The following is a 20,942-nucleotide window of genomic DNA, read 5'->3' on the forward strand; positions in this document are numbered from 1 at the left end:
GCGTGTGAGAAAAGCCTGCTTAGTTTTCTTCCCCATTAAAAAAATCAAGTATTTCTATTTTCCTTAGTTTTTATTGATTAGTAACATGTATTTATGTAGTTACAATGACTTTCCCAGTTTACAGTATCGTTTTCAACTTGGTTCATGGAGTCTTATGCAAACAGTTCAATATTTTACGTTCTCCGGCTTTGCTGTAATGATAAGAAAATCTTTTTCCAGTCTTCAGGATTACACAGGGTTATGCTTTCATTTGTTATATTTACATTTTTAATCCACCTGGAACGTATTTATGTTCTAGGCCAGTTTCTGGCTCTTCTCCCGGAAAACAACTAGCAGGTGTTGCTTAGCAACCTCCACTTGGGTTGGAGTTCGGCTTCTTTTCAGGGTGGGAAAAACAGCTGCACTGCCTTCAGAGTTGATTGCAACCTTAAAGCGTTGCCTAGTAACGCCGTTTCGGATGCTGTGATTGGACCCTTCACACGACCCCCCCCATCCCCCCAAGCCAGAAAGAACTTAACTAGAAACCTAATCTCTCTTTTAGAAAACAAGGGCAGCGTACGCGTTGCATAGCAACCAGGTCTCCAGACCCTCCCATTGAAACTAGTGTCGGAATCGTCGCCCCGCTCAAAAATGGCGGCTGACGCACCGCTTTCAATATATTTCGCTCTCGACAGTTCTACCAATAATTCAGTCTTCCACATCAGGCCCCCGAAGGGGTTCGCTAGGTCCTTTTTGAGTCTTGCACACACTGGGTGCGAAGGAGGATGGAGATAAACCCACCAGCCCTGGGTGCCCCGCACAAACATGGCCGCTAGAGCGTCAACAGCGACGCAAGGCCGTCCGGCGCGGCTGCGCGCGCAGCGCAAGCGCATTTCCGCTCATCCCGCAGTGGCTACGGCGGCGGTGACGGTTGCGGCGCAGGGCATGGTCCCCGGGTCGGAGGGCCCGGCCCGCGCCGGGGGCCTCGTAGCTGACGTGGTGTTTGTAATTGAGGGCACGGCCAACCTGGGGCCCTACTTCGAGGGGCTCCGCAAGCACTACCTGCTCCCGGCCATCGAGTGAGTGCCGTTTCCGCGACTCCAACCCCGCCCTCCGACTTTAGTTTTCCACAGTCTCTTGCCTCACCCCGACCTTTCACCTCCGACTTTCACAGGTATTTTAATGGTGGTCCTCCTGCCGAGACGGACTTCGGGGGAGACGTGAGTCTTGGGACTCCTGAGTTTGAGGGAAGAGGGAAGCTGGGAATCCGGACTCCTGAGTCTGAGAGAGGAGGGGGCGGGGACCTGGACTCCTGGGTCTGAGGTGGGAGGGGCTGGGGTCTGGACTCCTGGGTCTAAGGGACGGGGAGCTGGGAGCCCCAGCTCCCCTGAGGGAAAAGGGAGCTGGGGTCCCAGATAAAAAATTTCTCTGTCCTCCCCTTCCAGTATGGGGGAACCCAGTACAGCCTCGTGGTGTTCAACACGGTGGACTGCGCCCCAGAGTCCTACGTACAATGTCACGCTCCCACCAGCAGCGCCTATGAGTTTGTCACCTGGCTCGATGGCATTAAGTGAGCTCTTTTCTGGGCTTTGGGAAGGGTTGGGGGACCCTGTGACGGACCGCGGAGGAATGGTGGCTTGGATTTGAGCTGCAGGATCCATCCCCTCAGATTATTTGGCTGAAAAGGACTGTGATGGGGATTGTGGTTTTATCCCTAAGTCATTTCTGTGGTCGGTTCTGTGTGCTTAGCTGATGTTGCTGTCTGGCTCGGAAGTAGAAAGAACTTCCCAGTCAAGGAGGCCTGTGGAACTCCAGCACCCACGTGTGATTCCTCCCTTTTCTGCCTGTTGCTTCTCATTTCTACTCTAGTTCTCCATTTTCAGGTGGAGGCATTGAAGCCTGAGTGCAAGAGGGGTGGGGCTAGGCCAAGATAAGCTAGGCCTCTGTGCTTTGGAGTGAATTGTGATAGTTCACATTGCAGGCTCTTGCAGGTGCAGACAGACTGGGGCCACAGCGTGGCTCCACAACAGAACTCTCTGTCCCCTGTGTCTAATATAATTTGTCTCTAAAACGGGAAGGTTAGTAGTACTTATAGGTATCGTGTTACTTATTCACTGTAGGGTAACAGATTAAAACTTAGCAGCTTGGGACTTCCCTGGCGGCCCAGTGGTTGGGACTCCACACTGCCCCTGCAGGGGGCACAGGTTGATATCTGGTTGGGAACTAAGATCCCACATGCCTGGAGGTGTGGCCAAAAAAAAAAAAACAACTTAACTGGCCTAAGACAACAGACATTTATTATCTCATGTGGTTTCTGTAAGTAAGGAGTTCAGGGGTGGCTTCGATGGGTTGCTCTAGCTCAGGGTCTCTTGTGGGATTGCAGTTACCATGACTTTGGGCTGCAGTCATCCAACAGTTTGATTGCGACCGGAGGATCCATTTACAGGGTGGCTCACCCTATGGCTATTGGCTAGAGGCCTCGATTCCTTGCCAGATGTTAGCCGTGGGGCTGCTTGAGTGTCCTCCAACAGCTGGCTTTCCTCTGCCTGAGCAATCCAACAGAAAGAGCAAAGAGGAAACCACAGAGCTTTTTACGATCAAACCTTGGAAGTCACACACCATCACTTCTATCACATTCTGTTTAGTACACAAGTCAGTCCTGTCCAGTGTTTGAGGGGGCGTGAATACTAGGAGACGAGGATCATTGGAGACATGGTTACCGTGACTTTGTAGGGATACTTTGTGAATTAAATGAGTTGATGCCTCTTTAAAACAGTGCCTGAGGGCTTCCCTGGTGGCGCAGTGATTGAGAGTCCGCCTGCCGATGCAGGGACACGGGTTCGTGCCCCAGTCCGGGAAGATCCCACATGCTTGCGTACCGCAAAAAAAAAAACACCAAAAAACAAAAAACAGTGCCTGACACGTATTAAGTGCTACCTAAGCTTTTGCTGTTGTTTCGTGTTTTGGTTTCTTGGATTGCAGATGGATGATGGTAGTCCATGTCTCAGCACTCTTGGGAGGATCACAGGACCTGATTTTCATACTGTGTTCAGCTCAGGGTCTGGTCAGAGTTCATTAAATAACACCAGTTCGCTGTTACCTTTGTATGTCCCTGCAGCAAATGTTTGTTGAACACCTGCTTTGTTCCAGGTTGTATGCGCTGGACTGGGTGCTGCATGTTCACTGCAAAGTTGACTCTTAAGTTTCCCCCTCATGGTCTTTAGAATTCATGGTCAGGGTAGAGCAGGGTTTCTCAGCGTCAGCACTGTTGACCCTTTGGGCCAAATGACTCTTCGTTATTGGGGGGCCGTACTATGCATTGTAAGGTGTTCAGTAGCATCTCCGGCCCCTACCCCCCAGATGCCAGTGGCTACTTCCCTCCCCCAGTCTGACAAACAAAGGTGTCTCCAGACGTTGTCAGGTATCTCCTTGGGGGCAGAATCCACCCCATTTAAGAACCTTTGGACTAGATTGTGGTAAGAGTTGAATAATGTTGAATGGGGGGCTCCTTGAGGCCCAAGTCCAAGTCTGATGTTCCTCAAGTCTCTAGCACCCAGCACAGGGCCTGGCACAAAGGAGGCCTAAGGAAAACTTTGTTGAACAAGTGAGTAAATGAATGAATGCCCAGAATGCACTTCATAATCTGGTTTCCCCCCCTGGTAAACTCCTATATAAACATCAAGACCTGACTCAAATGTCCTTTCCCTGATTCTGGCAAGCAGCCAGTTGCTCTCTCCTCTGACCGCATTGCTCCCAGGTGTTTCCCTGTCACAGCTTCACACCTCTGGACTGTGAATGTCCAGGACTTGGGTGTTTCTCCTGCTGTTTGCTTCCAGCTGGGGCCTGGGACCCAAGAGGCCTTAGGAGACCTTTGCTGAATAAATGAACGAGTGAAAGCTGTGGGGAAGATAATTACCAGGAAACCAAACCTTCTGGTGGGTGTCAGGAAAAGCAGTTAAACCCCCTTATTTAAAAATGTCAAGGGTACTGGGAAGATAAGAGGGAAATGCTTTCTGAATACTTTCATCCCATATTCACCCTCCCCTTTAACCGACCTAGAATACACTGTACCTATAACCAAATAAAAAAGCTTTGTGTGCTGTATGCTCACCGGAATCCTCCCAATCAGCTGATAAACATTTTAAGCCATTATTTAATATTCACAGTCGTCACTGTTTTATCAAGTCCTATGTAACTATCTAAATTCAGTTTCTGTGGCATTCAGGGCCATTCTGTAACAGAGATCACGAAGAAAGTCAGCAAGTTTTGTTCACGCTTGGAGAAATCTTATCTTTTCCTGGAACATCCATCACTTATGGAACAAAGCAGGCAGTGTGATTTTTTTTTTTCTTTTTTCTTTTTTGCGGGACGCGGGCCTCTCACTGTTGGGGCCTCTCCCGTTGCGGAGCACAGGCTCCAGACGCGCAGGCTCAGTGGCCATGGCTCACGAGCCCAGCCGCTCCGCTGCATGTGGGATCTTCCTGGACAGGGACATGAACCCGTGTCCCCTGCATCGGCAGGCGGACTCTCAACCACTGCGCCACCAGGGAAGCCCAGCAGTGTGATTTTTGAAATGTCCTTGCTTTGGAGAGGTTCATTTCTGATGTTACATTTTCCTGTCTGACAAGAGGGGCGGTTCCCCCTCCCCCCTACAGCTAGTGACCCAGCATCAGAAAAGCTAGGGTAGGGACTTCCTTGGTGGCTTGCAGGGGACATGGGTTCAAGCCCTGGTCCGGGAAGATCCCACATGGCACGGAGCAGCTAAGCCTGTGCGCCACAACTACTGAAGCCTGTGTGCCTAGAGCCTGTGCGCCACAAGAGAAGCCACTGCAATGAGAAGCCCGCGCACCGCAACAAACAGTAGCCCCCACTTGCCGCAACTAGAGAAAGCCTGCACGCAGCAATGAAGACGGATTGCAGCCAATAAATAATAATAATAAAAAAAGATTAAAAAAAAAGGATAGGGTAGAAGGAAAATAGCCCAAGTGTCTTCCCCATAGCGTTGTGACAGTGCATTTGGGCATTCATTCATTCATCTGTGCCTTCATTCATTCAACAGATGTTTGTGGGGCAAATTGTTCCAGGCACCGAGGAGTCGGGGGTATGAGGCAGGCAAAGTTCTCGCCCTCTTGGAGCCAGTGTTCCCCTGGGGTGATGGGCTGGGCAGGAGTCTGGCAATAGGAAGTCCCTGGTCAGAGCTGGCTGCTGTTCATGTTCCTTCAGTCCCTCTGGGGGGCTCCCGGGGCCTGTTAGCCCATGAAAGTGGGTGGTGAGGACTCAGTGGTGTGACATCGGGCGGAACAATTGGGGGCAGAGGCATGAGGATGAGGAATCATTTTATTTTTACTTTATGTTTATTACTTGAGGGGTTTATTTGAAACTTTATGATATTTAAAACATGTTTTGCAACTGGTCATGCTTTCTCCCATTCCCCTTTTTTTTTTTTTTTTTTTTTTTGACCGTGCCACCCAGCTTGTGGGATCTTAGTTCCCCGACCAGCGATGGAACCTGGGCCCTCGGCAGTGAGAGCGTGGGGTCCTAACCACTGGACCGCCAGGGAATTCCCTCTCCCACTGCCCATTTTTAAGGTTTTCTCATTTCTTGGACAAAATATTTGTTGCATGTCTCTCTCTGAGTTGGTAAAGGATGGCTTATGCTCACTGCTCAACAAGAAAAAAGCCAGCTCTGGGATCTCAAAGTGGCCAATTGCACTTTCCCTCGTCAATTATTTTTTTTAGAAATTGGGGTGAAATTCACATAACACACAGTCATTTTATTTTATTTATTTTTAAATATTGATTTATTTTTTGCTGCGTTGGGTCTTCATTGCTGCGTGCCAGCTTTCTTTAGTTGCAGCGAGCGGGGGCTACTCTCTGTTGCGGTGTGCGGGATTCTCACTGCAGTGGCGTCTCTTGTTGTGGAGCACGGGCTCTAGGCACGCGGGCTTCAGTAGTTGGGGATCGCGGGCTCTAGAGCGCAGGCTCAGTATTTGTGGTGCACAGGCTTAGTTGCTTCGCGGCCTGTGGGATCTTCCTGGACCAGGGCTCAAACCCATGTCCCCTGCATTGGCAGGCGGATGCTTAACCACTGCGCCACCAGGGAAGTCCAACACGCAGTTATTTTAAAGTGAACAATTCAGTGACGTTTAGTACATTCAAAATGTTGTGTAGCCACCTTCTCTATTTAGTTCTGGAACATTTTCATCACCCTAAAAGGAGACCCCGAATGCCTGAAGCAGTTGCTTCCTGTCTCTCCCCCTGCCCCCTTACCCCTGTCTCCTTAGCCCCAGCCATGAAGATGGCTTGATTTCTTCCAGCACAGGAAGCTGGCAGTAGGGTGGATCCAGAGTTGGTTCATTTATTGGGGTCTCCCCCAGCTCTGTGCCATTCAAATTCCTGTGCAAACTGGAGTCTCGGTGGTGAGGAAGAGGAGGGCTGGGGAGTGGGTCGTGGGGAGGAACAGTGGTGTGGCCTGAGCACCCTGAGAGTGGGCGCAGAGGGCAGGAGTCTACACCGGGAAAGCATTCAGGTGGGGCACAGAGGGGTCGTGCTTCGGTGGCTCACTTTCTCAGCAGGCATTTCCCGGGACTCTCAGACCACTGGGTCTCCCTCACTGAGGGCTGCACCGTCTGGAGGGGAGGTGGGCTGTGGAAGGAGGCTTGACATTCGCAGTATTGGGGGACACGTGATGTGATTGAGGGTGGGCCCTGAGATCAGGTGGCAGGTGAGGAAGGCTTCCTGGAGGAGGATGACACTGGGCTGGGTGTCTGGTTAGGCAAGCAGGGTTTCTACCTGTGCCAGAAGGGGCAGTGGTACATGGTCTTGGGGTGGACAGCACAGGCAGAGGCCTGGGCGCGTGGCTGGTCACGGAGTCCAGGGACACCCAAGAAGCTCTGGAGGACTTGCACCCAGAGAGGATGGAGTGGAAGGTGGACAGGGCCCCAGATGCCCAGCTGAGGGCTTGGCTCTATTCTGGCCTTGATGGCCAGGGTTGGATTTGAAGCCATTTGTTTATGTAACACACAGTTCCCAAGGCCTCCCTTGTGCCAGGCTTGGTGGGGTGGGGTCGGTGAGGCTGGCAACAAGGGAGGTCAGAGACCCCCGTCCCTGCCTTGTCGGGGAGACAGGTGCCGACACAGACACAGGGGCCACGGTTCAGAGCAACAGGGCCCTTAGGGTTCCCAGAGCGGGGCCCAGTCTGCACAGATGTCCCCTGCAGCAAAGGTTCAGCCTTGTGACCACGTGACCCGAAGAATCATGGTGACAACAGCTGCAGTCTAGGAGAGGCCTGCCACAGGCCACACGGGGACAGACACTGGGGACCCCTCTGTAGATCAGCTGTGGGAGAAGCCCAGATCTGTGTGTAGTCGTTTTCTGGGGCTGCTGTAACAGTACTAGAAACAAGGTGGCTTACAGCAACAGAAAGTTATTGTCTCGCAGTTCTGGGTCCAGGAGTCTGAGATGGGGGTGGGCAGGGCCGTGCTCCCTCTGGAACTTTAGGGGAGGGTTCCTTCCTTGCCTCTTCCAGCTTCTGGTAGCCCCAGACGTTCCTTGCTCTATGGCAGTGACATTCTGATCTCCACGTGGCGTTCTCTCTGTGTCTCGTCACATCCACATTGCCTTTCCTCTGAGTGTGTCTGTCTCTGTGTCCCGAGTCCCCCTTCTTATAAGGACACCGGTCATATTGGATTAAGGCCACCCTAAGGACCTCATTGTAGCCTGTTTACCTCTGTAAAGACTCTGTTTCCAAATCAGGTCACATCCTAAGGTGTGGTGGATGGCTAGGACTTAAGCATACCCGTTTTGGGGGACCCAATTCAACCCATAACACTGTGGGAAGACAGAGGAGGCCCCTGCACCAGGCTGGGAAGCTGGGGTGAGGCCAGGGCAGATGGCCCAGAGAGAGCAAGGTGCACAGGGACTGGGACACAGCACAGGATCCTGGGCTTAGAGTCCTGGGCCCTTTCTCTGTTCCATCCTCTGATGGGGCCTCTTGCCAGAGGGACTGCCTTGCAGGAGATGACAAATGTCCCCTGTCCTCGTGCCGGCACTGGGGATAGAGCAGGAAACTCGGCAGTGTCCCCGTCCCAAGGTGCACAGTCTATGAGGAGGGATGGCACAGGTTCGGGCCCTTCCAGGGTGGCCCAGGGGCTGGGGGCTGGAGCCGCAGGGCCCCCCAGGGGCTGACCGCCTGGCCCCCTGCAGGTTCATGGGCGGGGGTGGCGAGAGCTGCAGCCTCATCGCGGAAGGCCTCAGCACAGCCCTGCAGCTGTTCGATGACTTCAGGAAGATGCGGGAGCAGATGTGAGTGGCCCACGCCGGTCTCTGTCCGCCGGGCACGTAGCCTGCTTTGCCTGTCGTGGGGCTCCACCCCCGGCCTCACTGTGGGGAGGTGGGTGGGCTCTGCATGCTGGACACGGGGCTGGGAAGCAGGTGGTGTCCAGACGATGTTCTGATGAGGACAACTGGCCTGTGCCCAGTCTCGGTGTCCTCATCAAAGGGGAGCCAGCTCTGGGTCTGCTTCCTGCCTGCCCTGCTTGCCAGGCATCTTAGAGTGAGTCAGGACCTCTTCCGGGCCTCAGTGCTCTCAGCTGTGAAATAGGGGCCTGACTCCTGACTTCCTGTGGGCCGGAGGACTTGCACCTCTGCTGGTGCCGGCTCTGGGTCTTTTCTCAGGGCCCCTGTTGCCACGCGCTCCACATCTTTCCTTGTCCTCGGCAGCGGCCAGACACACCGAGTCTGCCTCCTTATCTGTAACTCGCCCCCGTACCTGCTGCCTGCTGTCGAGAGCACCACGTACTCTGGGTGCACGACGGAGACCCTCGTGCAGAAGATAGGGGAGGTGAGGGCTCCTGGGTCTGAGGGAGGAGGCTGGGGCCTGCTGCCTTGGGCCACAGGATCGCCACAGACCCCGTGGCCAGCTCAGCTGGCTCCTGTGGGAAGAACTATAACCCAGAATTCTCTGGGGCAGCTAATACAGGTCTTGGGGTCTCCTGTCCCAAAGCCCGAAGGGATTTGGTTTTAGGGCCCAGCAGGTGTGACAGCTAGGGCTTGGCCTGGTGGCTTTGTCCTGACTGCTTGTCCCCTCTCCTGTAGCGAGGAATCTACTTCTCCATCGTGTCTCCCCGGAAGCTGCCTGCCTTGCGGCTTCTGTTCGAGAAGGCAGCTCCCCCGGCCATGCTGGAGCCGCTGCAGCCGCCAGCAGACGTGAGCCAGGACCCGCGGCACATGGTGCTCGTGCGGGGGCTTGTGCTGCCAGGTGAGGCCCGGGTGCTGCTGGGGGGACGGGGGTGGGAGGGGCGTCCTCCCTGGCTTCTTCTGACTTGGATTTTCTTCCCGTCTCTCAATCCCCTTCTCGTGGGGCTCGATATCCATCCTTGGCTCTCAGTCGGAGGTGGCTCGGCCCCCGGCCCCCTGCAGCCGAAGCAGCCTGTGCCCCTGCCTCCAGCACCACCCTCGGGGGCCACGCTCTCAGCAGCCCCCCAGCAGCCTCTGCCCCCTGTCCCCCAGCAGTACCAGGTGCGAACATCACCGGGGAAGGGACACGCTCCTGGGGCCTTGAGGGAGCCCTGGCCCCTTGGGAGAGACCTAGCTGGATGTTGGGCCTTGGGGGTGATGGGTGTCTCCCTTGAGACACCTGGAGAGTAGAACTTTTAGGGTGGGGAATCATGTCCCTGTGGGGTGATGGGAGTCACGAGCTCCTGCGATATTGGGGCTGGGGAGGGTGGTCCTCACCAGCCCCTCCCCTCTACTGCCAGGTCCCTGGGAACCTGAGTGCAGCCCAGGTCGCTGCCCAGAACGCAGTGGAGGCCGCCAAGAACCAGAAGGCTGGGCTGGGCCCTCGCTGTGAGTCCTGGGCGGGGATGTGGCAGGGCGGGTGGGGGCAGCCGGGCCGCTCGCCACACACCTGCCCCCACCGCTTCCCTTGGTGTCTCCCGCAGTCCCGCCCATCAGCCCCCTTCAGCAAGCCGCTGCGGGAGCCGGTCCCCCCTACAGCCAGGCCCAGGCCCCCCCGCTGCCCCCAGGGCCCCCCGGCGCCCCCAAGCCACCTCCTGCTTCCCAGCCCAGCCTGGTCTCCACTGTGGCCCCTGGCCCTGGCCTGGCCCCCCCTGCACAGCCAGGGGCACCGTCCATGGTAGGTACCTGCCTTCTGGCTGCCAGCACAGTGCAGGGGAGGAGCAGTTGGCCTTTCTGAGGAGGGCCCAAGGGCACGTGGGTCTTGTTGTTCGGCGTCCTCAGGGGCTCGTGGAGCTTGTGCTGTAGGCAACACTGAGACTGCAGGGTCCGGGGGCAGAATCATGGGGTTTGTGGTTCCGGGTGGGTGAAGACTGTTCTCAGGAGCCCGAGGGCTCCTGGGAGTGCAAGACATCAGGGCCTTGAGAGTCTTTGAATCCTACAGGGTCAGAGCATTTATGGTCCCAGGCATGGCCCAGTGGTGTTCTGGGCCTGTGGGTGCAGAGGAAGGGACCTCCGTCCCGTTCTGCTTGTTGGTTTGTCCCTCTCTCAGGACACTTCCCCCCAGAAGATGGTCTGACCCTGCCCCATGGCCCTCCTTCCTCCCCTCTGTCAGGCGGGCACCGTGGCCCCAGGAGGGGTGAGTGGCCCTTCTCCGGCCCAGCTCGGGGCCCCGGCCCTCGGCGGGCAGCAGTCAGTCTCCAACAAACTTCTGGCCTGGAGCGGGGTCCTCGAGTGGCAGGAGGTGAGTGGATCCATAGGGCCAGGCCTGGTGGGGTGCAGGGTTAGGCCGGGGCCCCCATGGGGTCGTGGGACTTGTGGTCCTGAGGATGGTTCCAAGGACACGTGGGATTTATAGCCCGGAATTCAGGATTAAGAGAGGTCTTGGATTCTCGGTCCAGGGAAGATCCGGGGGATGGTGGCATCTAGGGGACAGAGGGCTGTGGGATTTGGGGGCAAGAGGAGGAGCCCCAGCGTTTGTGGAATTCGAAAGCTAGAGGATTGTGGGATTGATGGTCTGGCGGAGGGGCCCAGGGCTCGTGGGACTTAAACTGGGGTGGGGGTCCTGAGTTTCGGGGCTCCCAGAGTAGGGCAGGGAGGCCAAGGGGATGGAGGCTCAGGGCCTTTCTCACTGTGACATGCCCTTCTTCCCCTCAGAAGCCCAAACCTGCTTCCGTGGACGCCAACACCAAGCTGACTCGGTCACTGCCCTGTCAGGTCTACGTGAATCACGGCGAGAACCTGTAGGTGCCTGCTGGGGGTGGGGCGGGCGGGGAGCTGGGGTGTGCATTTCCTGACGCCCCTCCCGTTGTTGCCCCAGGAAAGCAGAGCAGTGGCCCCAGAAGCTGATCATGCAGCTCATCCCGCAGCAGCTGCTGGTGAGTGGGGAGGGGACAGCCGCCCACCCCTCCCGCCTCTGTCCTCAGGTCCCTGCTCCGCCCGCTGGCTCATGTCAGTGTCTCCCACAGACCACCCTGGGCCCTCTGTTCCGGAACTCAAGGATGGTCCAGTTCCACTTCACCAACAAGGACCTGGACTCCCTCAAAGGCCTCTACCGCATCATGGGCAACGGCTTTGTGAGTGGGGTGGGCGGGTGGGGGGGCAGGTGGCCACTCCCCATCCTCGTGGGCCCAAGGGAGCCACTTTTGATGGTGGAGCTGCCTTTGTGACCTCGGGTTCCTCAGCCTTAGCTTTTTTTTTTTTTATATAATTACAACAAGCACCAGGTTGAGGTCCGTTCCGTGTTAACACCCTTGGCTCTGACGGGGCTTTGCTGGGTTGGCTTCCTGGGGCCAAGAACGACAGAAATGTATTCTCTCGCACTTCCGGAAAAGAGGAGTCTGAATGAAATCAGGGTGTCAGCAGGGCCGTGCTCTCTGAAGCCTCTAGGAGAAGACCCTTCCTTGCCTCCTACAGCTGGTAGCCCCTGGCGGGGTTGGCTTTAGGCAGCAAAACTCCAGTCTTTGTTTCCGTTGTCACATGGCTGCCTTCCCTCTGTGTGTTTCTTCCCTGTGTGTGTGTCTCTGTCGTCTTATGAGGACACCAGTCATTTGGACTGGGGTCTTCTTTAATGATCTCATCCTAACTTGTTACATCTGCAAACACCCTATTTCCAAATAAGGTCACGTTGACGGGTGCTGGGGTTTGGCACTTCAGCATGTGTTTTCGGAGGATACAGTTCAACTCATAACACTGAGGGAGGCTCTCTAAATAGAGCAGAACCAGTTAATGAGTACATCCTGTGGACCTGGCACTTTTCTAGGAGAGGGGACTTTAGGCGGATTACCTCATGGAATCCTCAGGAAAATTCTACAAAGAAGGTGATCCTGAGAGTTGGGAATACCTGCAACTGCAGATAGCAATACACCCAACCAGCAGAGTTTTTAGAGCAGATAGATGATTGGGGTGGAGGCTTACAACAGTTCACGCTTTCTCCTAGTCCCGTGTGTGTCAGCTGGGCTCAGCTGGGCTCAGCTGTGCTAGTCTTGCTTGGGGACTCTTGTGGGGGTTACTGTCAGGTGGCGGCTGAGACTGTGGTCATCTGAAAGCTCACCTGGGCTGGAGGTGCAAGATGGCCCACTCACATGGTGCGGTCAGTGGGGTTCAGCTGGGCCTGGCCATCCGGGTGCCCACATGTGGCCTCCCCATTTGGCTTGGGCTTCTTCAAAGCATGGCAGCTGGGTTCTGAGAGGGATGTCCCCAAAGCGAGCACTGTACAAGCAGACATTCATCTGTGACATGTAACAGGACATCCAGAGGTGAGCAGCTCTCGGGGTTACTTATGTAGCCCCATGACGTCAGGGCCAGGATCTCTGGGGTTCTCTTGGCTTCTCTCTAGTGGTTGTAAGATGGCTTTCGAAGCTCGAGAACTCTTGTTTGACTTGATGTAGGAAGGCAAGAAGGAGGCGTGGCATCAGCCGTGTATTTCCCTTTCTTTAGGAAAGCACTTTCCCACACTCGTGGGCAGGCTTCCCTTCACGTCCTGGGCCAGACCCAGGCCACTGGGCCACCCCTGGCTGCATAGGAGAGCATCGGGGAACAGGCACCCATGAGTGCACTGGGACCCAGACATGTTGCTACCCAAACGGAATCGGGGTTCTCTACCCAGGGGAGAAGGGCAGATGGTAGACAACTAGCAGGGTCTGCCTCACGTGAGAAAGCAAAGCTTACTTGGCCAAGGTTCTACAGGGGGGACCTCAGTCTTATCAGCCCCTCCTCCCCCAAGAGCCCACCTCCTGAATACCCTGCGTATTACGGCCTTACCTGACATTCGCTAATGTTTCCCGGGTACTTCCGTGCGTCCAGCCATGGGCAGGCTGCCTGACGTGTGTCGGCACATCCCGGAGTCACATCCCCTGTGGTGTTAGCGCTGCTACCCGCGGTTCTCACTGCGGGTACTGAGCCTGGGAGGGTGTGGCACCCCCAAGGGCCTCTTGGATTCCCAGTCAGTCACGTATCCGCCACCACCTTTGATCACATGATTCCAGTGTCAGCTCTCTGTTGAAGCCCCTCCCTCTCAGCTGTGAGCCCTCCCAGCCTCCCGCAGTGTGGCCAAGTTGGGGGGACTTCCTCTCTGCTCTCCTGCCCGGTGGTCAGCAAGTGCTCAAGTGAACAGGTGCCCAGCCTCGCCCTGTTCCTTTGGGCACCCAGCTCTCTGGAGCAGCCTCAAGCCAAGCCTTGAGTCTCCTCCACCTTTCAGAGCAGGAAGCTTGCCACTCCCGGCCTGTGGGGCCTCTAGAACCATCTGAAACCCGGAGGGGTGGGAGGCCTCCTCCAGGGTGTGACCAGTTGCGATCCTCTCCCACAGGCGGGCTGCGTGCACTTCCCGCACACGGCCCCCTGCGAGGTGCGCGTGCTCATGCTCCTGTACTCGTCCAAGAAGAAGATCTTCATGGGCCTCATCCCCTACGACCAGAGCGGCTTCGTCAACGGCATCCGGCAGGTCATCACCAACCACAAGCAGGTCCAGCAGCAGAAGCTGGAGCAGCAGCGCGGGGTGAGCGCCGCGGCTCCCGGCCCCAGAGCTCATGGCCAGACCCCGCAGGGCCCTCCTGGGACTCCAGCGCTGGGCACTTACTCCTGCCAAGTTCAGCCCCGTCCCCATGTTGCCATGCACCATTGCTCTCCTTTTTTAGTGTTCTTGTCGGATCTCCAAGACACAGCCCCCTCTTGGGGACCTGGGAACGTAAGGTTTACCTCCCAGACCTGCCCACCTGCTGCAGAAAAGGTCCCCAGCTCCTGACAGGTTCCCTCTCAGGGCGCAGACCCTCCCCGACATGGGGACGCCCCGCCAGCCACTGATCTGCTCCCTCTCTCCTCACACAGATGGGGGCACAGCAAGCACCCCCGGGGCTGGGCCCCATTCTGGAGGACCAGGCAAGGCCCTCGCAGAACCTGGTGAGGACAGGGCCAGTGGGGTCAGGGCCCGGGCGGGGGCAGCCCCAGAGGAGGCTGTGATTCTGACCCCACCACAGAGGTCAAGGTGTCTGGGGGCTCTGCCCTCACCCCCGTCTCTTCCCGTCAGCTCCAGCTCCGCCCGCCGCAGCCCCAGCCACAGGGTACCGTGGGGGCCTCTACGGCCACGGGGCAGCCGCAGCCCCAGGGTGCTGCCCAGGCGCCCCCGGGCGCCCCACAAGGCCCTCCCGGAGCGGCCCCCGGCCCGCCCCCTCCCGGACCCATCCTTCGGCCCCAGAACCCCGGGGCCAACCCCCAACTGCGGAGCCTCCTCCTCAACCCACCACCGGTGAGCTTTGGGGGCGGGGGGCAGATGGGAGCTGTGGGTCCTGGGCCTTGACAGTTTGATTCCTCTCATCTTGGAGGCGGGAGGTTGGTTTGATTGGAGGGTGTGACTGGCGGCCCGCCTGGCTCCTCCCCATGTGTCTTACGTGGGTTTCTGATGAGATTCCTTGGAAGAAAGACCAGAAGCTACCCGAGGGGCTGGGGGAGGTGGGGGCTCCCCACCAGGGCCCTCTGAGCTGCTTTCCTTGTTCTCCCAGCCCCAGACTGGGGTGCCCCCGCCTCAGGCCTCCCTCCACCACCTCCAGCCACCAGGGGCCCCTGCACTGCTGCCCCCACCGCACCAGGGCCTGGGGCAGCCCCAGCTGGGGCCCCCGCTCCTGCATCCGCCGCCGCCGGCCCAGTCTTGGCCTGCACAGCTTCCCCCCAGGGCTCCACTGCCAGGTAAGGGGGTTCGGGGGAGGCTAGGGTCCTGGACTGAGTATCCCAACAGCCCCTGGACTGGAGCCCCAAGACCAGTGACTTCTGGGAAGTAAAGTTCTGGGATTGAAGAATAGCGGGTCCCCCATGGCTCTTGGGGCTCTAAGGGCTCCTGGGGGACCAAGGAGGCAGGAGCTCTCCCCACCATTCCCCTCCTGCGTGTCTTCCTGGGGTTGCTGGGAAATGTAGTCTTAGGGCCAGAGAGGTATGTTGGGGGATGGGCTCCCAAAGGCTTATCGGGAAACAGACTATCTGTGGTCACATGGCGTCAGAAGGCGACTCTGTGGGTCCCCCCAGGTCTTCCTAGACCACTCAGTGCCTTGGGCTCCCAGAGGAGGAGGGAGGAAGCAGGTCCAGGGCCCTCCAGGGCCCCAGGGACTACTGGGAGATGCAGTCCCTTCCCCACTGCCCCCCAGGTCAGATGCTGCTCAGCGGGGGTCCCCGGGGCCCGGTCCCCCAGCCGGGCCTGCAGCCCAGCGTCATGGAGGACGACATCCTCATGGACCTCATCTGAACCCCCGACACCCAATAAAGTTCCTTTTAACACACGCCCCGGCTCCCGTCACTGACATCCCCCAGGACTGGGCAGGAGGAGACGGGGGGAGACACCTCTGTCCTTGTTCTCGCTTCAACAGACGTCCCTGAGGCCCCGGGCTGGTGAGGCCAGGGCCTTGGCGGCGAGTCAGGCGGTCTGGTGCAGCCTGGCTCCAGGGAGATGTGGAGGCAGCAGGCAGGGCCCCCAGGACCACGTGCACTCGTGGAGCTAGAGAGGGTACCAGGTGGGCCCGGGCTCTGAGGCCTCTGAGCCAGCTGGGCTTGGCAGCATCTGTGAGAAGCAGGAGTCAGGGAGGCTGGGAAGGCAGGCGCTGGCGGTCTAGGTGCGGAGACCACAGAAATGAACGTGTGGGGGCAGGAGGAAGCTTGGGGTGGTCAGAGGAGCGAGTCCATCCTTCTGGAACACGAGCATAAGGGAGGGGGGCCTAGAGAGGTGGGCAAGCGCCAGGCGGGGACGGGGCTCAGGTTCCAAACCAAGCAGCTGGAGGCTTGTTCAGGGGATGCAGAAGAGCTGCAGGAGGCCACCAGCAGGGGCCAGGCCTGGGTCGGCTGGCTCTCAGAAAGCCCCCTCTGGGCTATGGGATGTGATGGGGCAGGACGGAAGGCAGGTAGGGGTCTGGGGCAGTTTCCCTGGGGAGAGGAGAGGTCAGAGGAGGGGCTGGGCCGAGTCGGGGGGCAGGAGGGGTGAGGCTAGAGACTAGTGTGCTGTGCGAAGAAAGCTGGGGGTGTACGGGCGGGGTTGAGGGCGGTGCCCAGGGCCTGGCCTGGGTATGTGGTAGACAGTGGGCCTCCCTGAGGCAGGGAGCTGAGAGAAGGAGCCAGTAGTGAGTGTGATGGTCCAGGGACATCCAAGTGACCAAGGCCGTGTTGGGAGCTCAGGATGTGTGTCCTTAGTGACAGTATGTGTTTGGTGGTTGAAGACACCAGAATGGATGAGGTCTCATGTGGAGAGGGCAGGCTCCATCCAGGTCCCAGGCAGAGACCTACCTTCCAGGGCTTTGGACAGGGTGGACAGTGGAGCCATCCTGCTGATGGGAAACCCAGCAGGAATGTAAGGAGGATGTACAGGTTTGGGATGTAATGAGGCAAGGGGCCTCAGGTCGTCCTTAGAGAGACGTCCAGGGGACGGCTGGATACAGACACGTGGCTGGAGCACAGGGGTGCTCTGGCCTGGGGGCAGAAAATTAGTTGTCCGTTGTCAGACCCTAGAGCAGTGTTGCTCAGAGCGTGGTCCACGGCTGGACCACCAGCATCCGCATTGTTTGAGATGCCGGTTAACATCAGATTCCCTGGCCCCGTCCCAGGAGAGAGGTTGCAAACTGGTGGCCCGTGGGCCACTCTACAGATGAGTTTTGTTTGGCCTTCCCTGTGTTAGCGTATGTGGCATTTTTTTTCCTAACAAGTTAGTTGTAAAAATCAGGATAATTCACACACACGCACACACACACACACAAACACACACACACACACACACAATCTGCAGTCTTGGCTTCTCTTGACAAGTCAGAAGATCTGGCACCCCTGGGCCCGCCCTTCTGCCTAGCAAACAACGGGCTGGAGCTGCCCCTTTCCATGGGGCGTGTGCTCTCTGGTTCGCCACAGTCCCCACCACTCCCTCTTGACTCCCCTACCACAAGGCAGGAGGCTGTTGCCTTTGGCACGGGGCTTGCACTGTTGTTGTTCCTGTGGTAGCGTTCGGAGACAGTGAAATCTTTCTTGTACCCATGTCTCTACCAAAAGTGGCAAAACGAAAGAGAGAACGAGAGGGCCACGTGTTTCGAGAGAAATGGGAGCGAGCCTATTTCTTTGTGGAGGTGAAGAGCATGCCTACGTGCTTAATATGCAAAAAAATCGTGTCTGTGTTGAAAGAATACAACCTGAGGCGTCACTATGAATCCAAGCACAGTAAGAGCTTCGACCAGTACACAGAGCAGACGCGAGACGCGATACTCAATGAACTGAAAAAGGGCCTCAAGTGTCAGTAGGGCTGGTTTTGGGAAGCGGACTGGAGCAGTGGCACGGCTGCCACGCACGGTTCCGGAATCATGTGAAAAGAGTCACCTGGGCATTCCAGCCTACCGACAGCGAGTTTATAAGGGAGCAGAAATGACGCCTCCCGAACAGAAACTCATGTCTGTCTGGACCATCCTTTAAGTCTAGCAGGCATCTGCATCCCATGGGGAGGTGAAGAGAAATCCGAAGACTGACAAGTCCGTTGCTTGAATGAGTCAAATCAATAGTGGCCTTTTCTATCGCTGCTCATGAACTGTTACCACCCAGTTAGCTTTATTTATTTGTGGTGTGGAGAATCTCGATGTGACCGAAGAAATCTGTGACATGGTGCCAAGGCAGGCCCGACACCGGGAAGTGACCTGTTTTCTGTGTGTTGAGAGAAATGCACAGTTTCACGGAGACTGGTCAAAATGCCTGAGCACAGCTACAGACCGTGGTAGTGATCAAACGATCAGTGTCACACGGGACCGACAGGGGACGCCTTGATCCGAGGACTCAGATCGTTGCATCAATCACCAGGCACTGACCTTACTAAGAAAGTCAACGGAACACAGGACACGACGTCCGTGACAGGCTCGTGTACCTTAACCACGGGCAGGCTGGTGATGAACTTGACCCAATGTGTTTTATAGAAGCTCTGTGACCTGGTTGTCACAGGACATGTGGAAGCAGTCTGAACCGTTGCAGTCCATCCACTTGGTTCATTTCAGATGAGGCAGAAGCCACACCTTGGTTCCCCTGAGAAGGTCAGTCAGAGACTTTTGATCGAGGTTCCAACCCTTCTGAACACTCTCTTTTCTCCGCAAGGACATACACAAACAGCTACTTGAATGTATGATTGTGTTCACCCAGTCCTGGCAAAAATGGGGAAGTCGTTGGCAGGGAATATTCTGACTCCCTTTCGTTGCTGCAGTTGGTTTCCAGAAACGAAAGACATGGCCCAGACCACGTTCACCCAACTCGTGGGGTTAAAGACCAAATTCCCCCAAGGGCTCTCCGCATCCAGACTTGATGAAAACTAACACTGTCCACTTTGCCTTTGTTGGTTAATGTCGATCGTGTGAATGCAGACCGCAAATAGTAGTTATTGAACGAACTACAGGGCAATAAGCTGCTGGTTCCTAAGTGGGTTCCACCGGAAGATGACAGTCCTACACCACTCTCCAGTAGTTGTCCTGAATCTCTGCGTTTGGAAGCGGCCACGCTTGTGAACAGCCGTTTTCCGTTACAAAACTGAATCAAGTTCAATATCGCTCCCAGCTTCAGGAGTCCAGGTTGAATTCTCAACCACCCATCCCACCATGACATCCAAGGCCTGATGTTGACATCTGGGGGCGGCAGGGATGATGTCGGCCTCCCGGCTTCAAGTCAGGGAGCAGAAGAGTTACGACAGAGAAAAAAAATTTTAGTAATTAAATATTTCTATTTTTCAATTTGTATTTTTTCAATTTTGGATTTGAAATATAAACTCCAGTATGACACATGTTTGTATTATGTTCCATGCATTCACCAGAGTTCAGTAAAGATTCCATTTGATTATATTTCTGGCCGTCGACTTTTCTTATACCTGGCAAGTGCACTCATTTATGTGGCCCACCTGGCTCCTGCCGGCATTTGAGTTTACGATCCCTGCCCTAGAACCATCTAGAACCATCTAGAACTGTCGAAGCAAATCCATCTGGGGGCGGGAGGGAGGCTGGGCGTCGGCATTTGGAACAAGCTCCCTCGGCGATTCTGACGCAGATGAGAGATGGAGCAGGAGATCCCAGTGGCGGTCGAAGGAGGGAAAAGCGGGTGAGGTTTCCCAGGCAGCGTGCATAGCAGGGGTTTCTGAAAACTCAGATGGCTCCAGGGACCAGGCAGGTGATGGAAATGTGTGACGCGGACGGGTGTAAGACGACAAGGATTGATGGGGACTGTGGCGAACTTGGGGAGTGCTTGCCCCGCCTAACTGCATTCAAATTAAAACCAAAAAACACTGTGAGGACCAAACAAAATCCGCTGGTGGGTCTCACGAGGCCGCCGGGCCGCCATTTTGTGACCTCTGGAAGAAGAAGACGCGAGGACAAAGGACAGAGGCCAGAGAAGGACCCACGTGTGCGAGTGGGGTGGGGGCCGGGAGACAGGAGGAGCAGGCAGGCACGTGTGTTCTGGAAGCCGAGTTTCTGAGGAGAGAGGGAGCGACTGTGTCCAAAGCCGCTAACAGGAAAGAAGACTAGCGGGGAGCAGCCCATGCCGTTCCCACCAGGGTGGACGTTGCCCTGCAGGGAAACACAGGCTCGAGTCCATCTGGGACAAATTGATCAAAGAAATGTTTCCAGTCACTGGTTTGGCCGTTGTGGGCCTATGAGGCCCTCTTGACCTCAGCACCAAATTAGAGGAACCAAAGGGACTGTCACAGTGTCATCACGGGTGCATATCATACACAGGGTGAGGCAGAAGAAAGCCCTTGGTTACGGGTGGGCCCGGAGAGTGGAGGTCTAGACACGGAGGACTCACCTCCACCCTTCACAGCCGGGGTGTAGACAACAGCCTTTAAAGTACCCCCGAGAACCGGCCAAAACGAATAGAGCAAATCTTTCTGGAACCTTTTTCTCTGAGCACGAGGTACTGTTATAAAGCTGCTGCAGTGTAGAAGAAATGGTGCAAACCTTAGCACCTCAGTGTTTAGACTCCAGGTCCTGAACCAATGAGCTGTGTGGCTTTGGGCAGGTCCCCACGCCTCTGTGAGCCTCAGTCTCCCCACATGGCAAGTAGTGACTTCCTCGTAGGATTGAGTACCTAGCGGGCTCAGCACAGCCCTCCTCTCAGGAGAGCTGCTATTAGCCATGGTTGTTATCACTGGCCAGAACGTGCTCTTAGAGGGCAAAACTGCTTCTAAAAATGCATGCCCGTTTGGCAGTACCACCGGGGCATCCATGAAGGTTGTAACTGGATGAGTGACTGGTTGGAAACATTTCATTTTTGACCAATTTGCTTTTGGACCATGCATTTAGGGCTGGAAGCAAGACTGGGGACTGAGAATTCTTCCACAGGAACAGATCTGGCAAAAGTGGCAGAACATAACTGAAAAAAAACAAAAAACAAAAAAACACCGACACATTAATGGTTAGAAACCTGTCTTGGGTGAGAGCATGCCCACCTACTACCTCTATAAAGAAAATTTATGAGAAAAACGACACCTTCTAAAAAAGGTATATTTGTTTCAAGGTACACAATACTCAC

The 20,942-nt window shown here is 56.0% G+C and overlaps 1 protein-coding gene across 3 annotated transcripts; it reads left to right on the plus strand.

Annotated features, from left to right (window-relative positions):
• Positions 1 to 897: 897 nt before the first annotated feature.
• MED25 (mediator complex subunit 25) lies at positions 898 to 17,759 on the plus strand. Of its 3 annotated transcripts, none has more exons than XM_082862868.1 (18): positions 898 to 1,058; positions 1,154 to 1,199; positions 1,425 to 1,549; positions 8,184 to 8,282; positions 8,700 to 8,820; positions 9,075 to 9,237; positions 9,367 to 9,497; positions 9,737 to 9,824; positions 9,920 to 10,113; positions 10,549 to 10,677; positions 11,091 to 11,176; positions 11,254 to 11,311; positions 11,402 to 11,509; positions 13,741 to 13,929; positions 14,259 to 14,330; positions 14,458 to 14,676; positions 14,930 to 15,113; positions 17,445 to 17,759. In XM_082862868.1, exons 1-18 carry the CDS (start codon positions 925 to 927, stop codon positions 17,687 to 17,689), a joined length of 2,391 nt encoding a protein of 796 aa, XP_082718994.1. In that variant the 5' UTR covers positions 898 to 924; the 3' UTR covers positions 17,690 to 17,759. The 3 variants fall into 3 exon arrangements, with proteins under 3 accessions (XP_082718994.1, XP_082718995.1, XP_082718996.1); XM_082862869.1 differs by lacking the exon at positions 17,445 to 17,759 and adding an exon at positions 15,566 to 15,672; XM_082862870.1 differs by lacking the exons at positions 898 to 1,058; positions 1,154 to 1,199 and adding an exon at positions 1,086 to 1,153.
• The last annotated feature ends 3,183 nt before the right edge of the window (positions 17,760 to 20,942 follow it).

Source organism: Leucopleurus acutus, assembly GCF_964270905.1.
Source record: "Leucopleurus acutus genome assembly, chromosome: 20".
NCBI lineage: Eukaryota > Metazoa > Chordata > Mammalia > Artiodactyla > Delphinidae > Leucopleurus > Leucopleurus acutus.

Bases quoted from the DNA above. Each gene is read 5' to 3' on its own strand.
- MED25 (XM_082862868.1), top strand. From the start codon at position 925: ATGGTCCCCGGGTCGGAGGGCCCGGCCCGCGCCGGGGGCCTCGTAGCT. The intron at 11,177-11,253 runs GTAGGTGCCTGC...TTGTTGCCCCAG, and splicing joins GTGAATCACGGCGAGAACCT to GAAAGCAGAGCAGTGGCCCC. The intron at 14,331-14,457 runs GTGAGGACAGGG...TCTTCCCGTCAG, and splicing joins CAAGGCCCTCGCAGAACCTG to CTCCAGCTCCGCCCGCCGCA.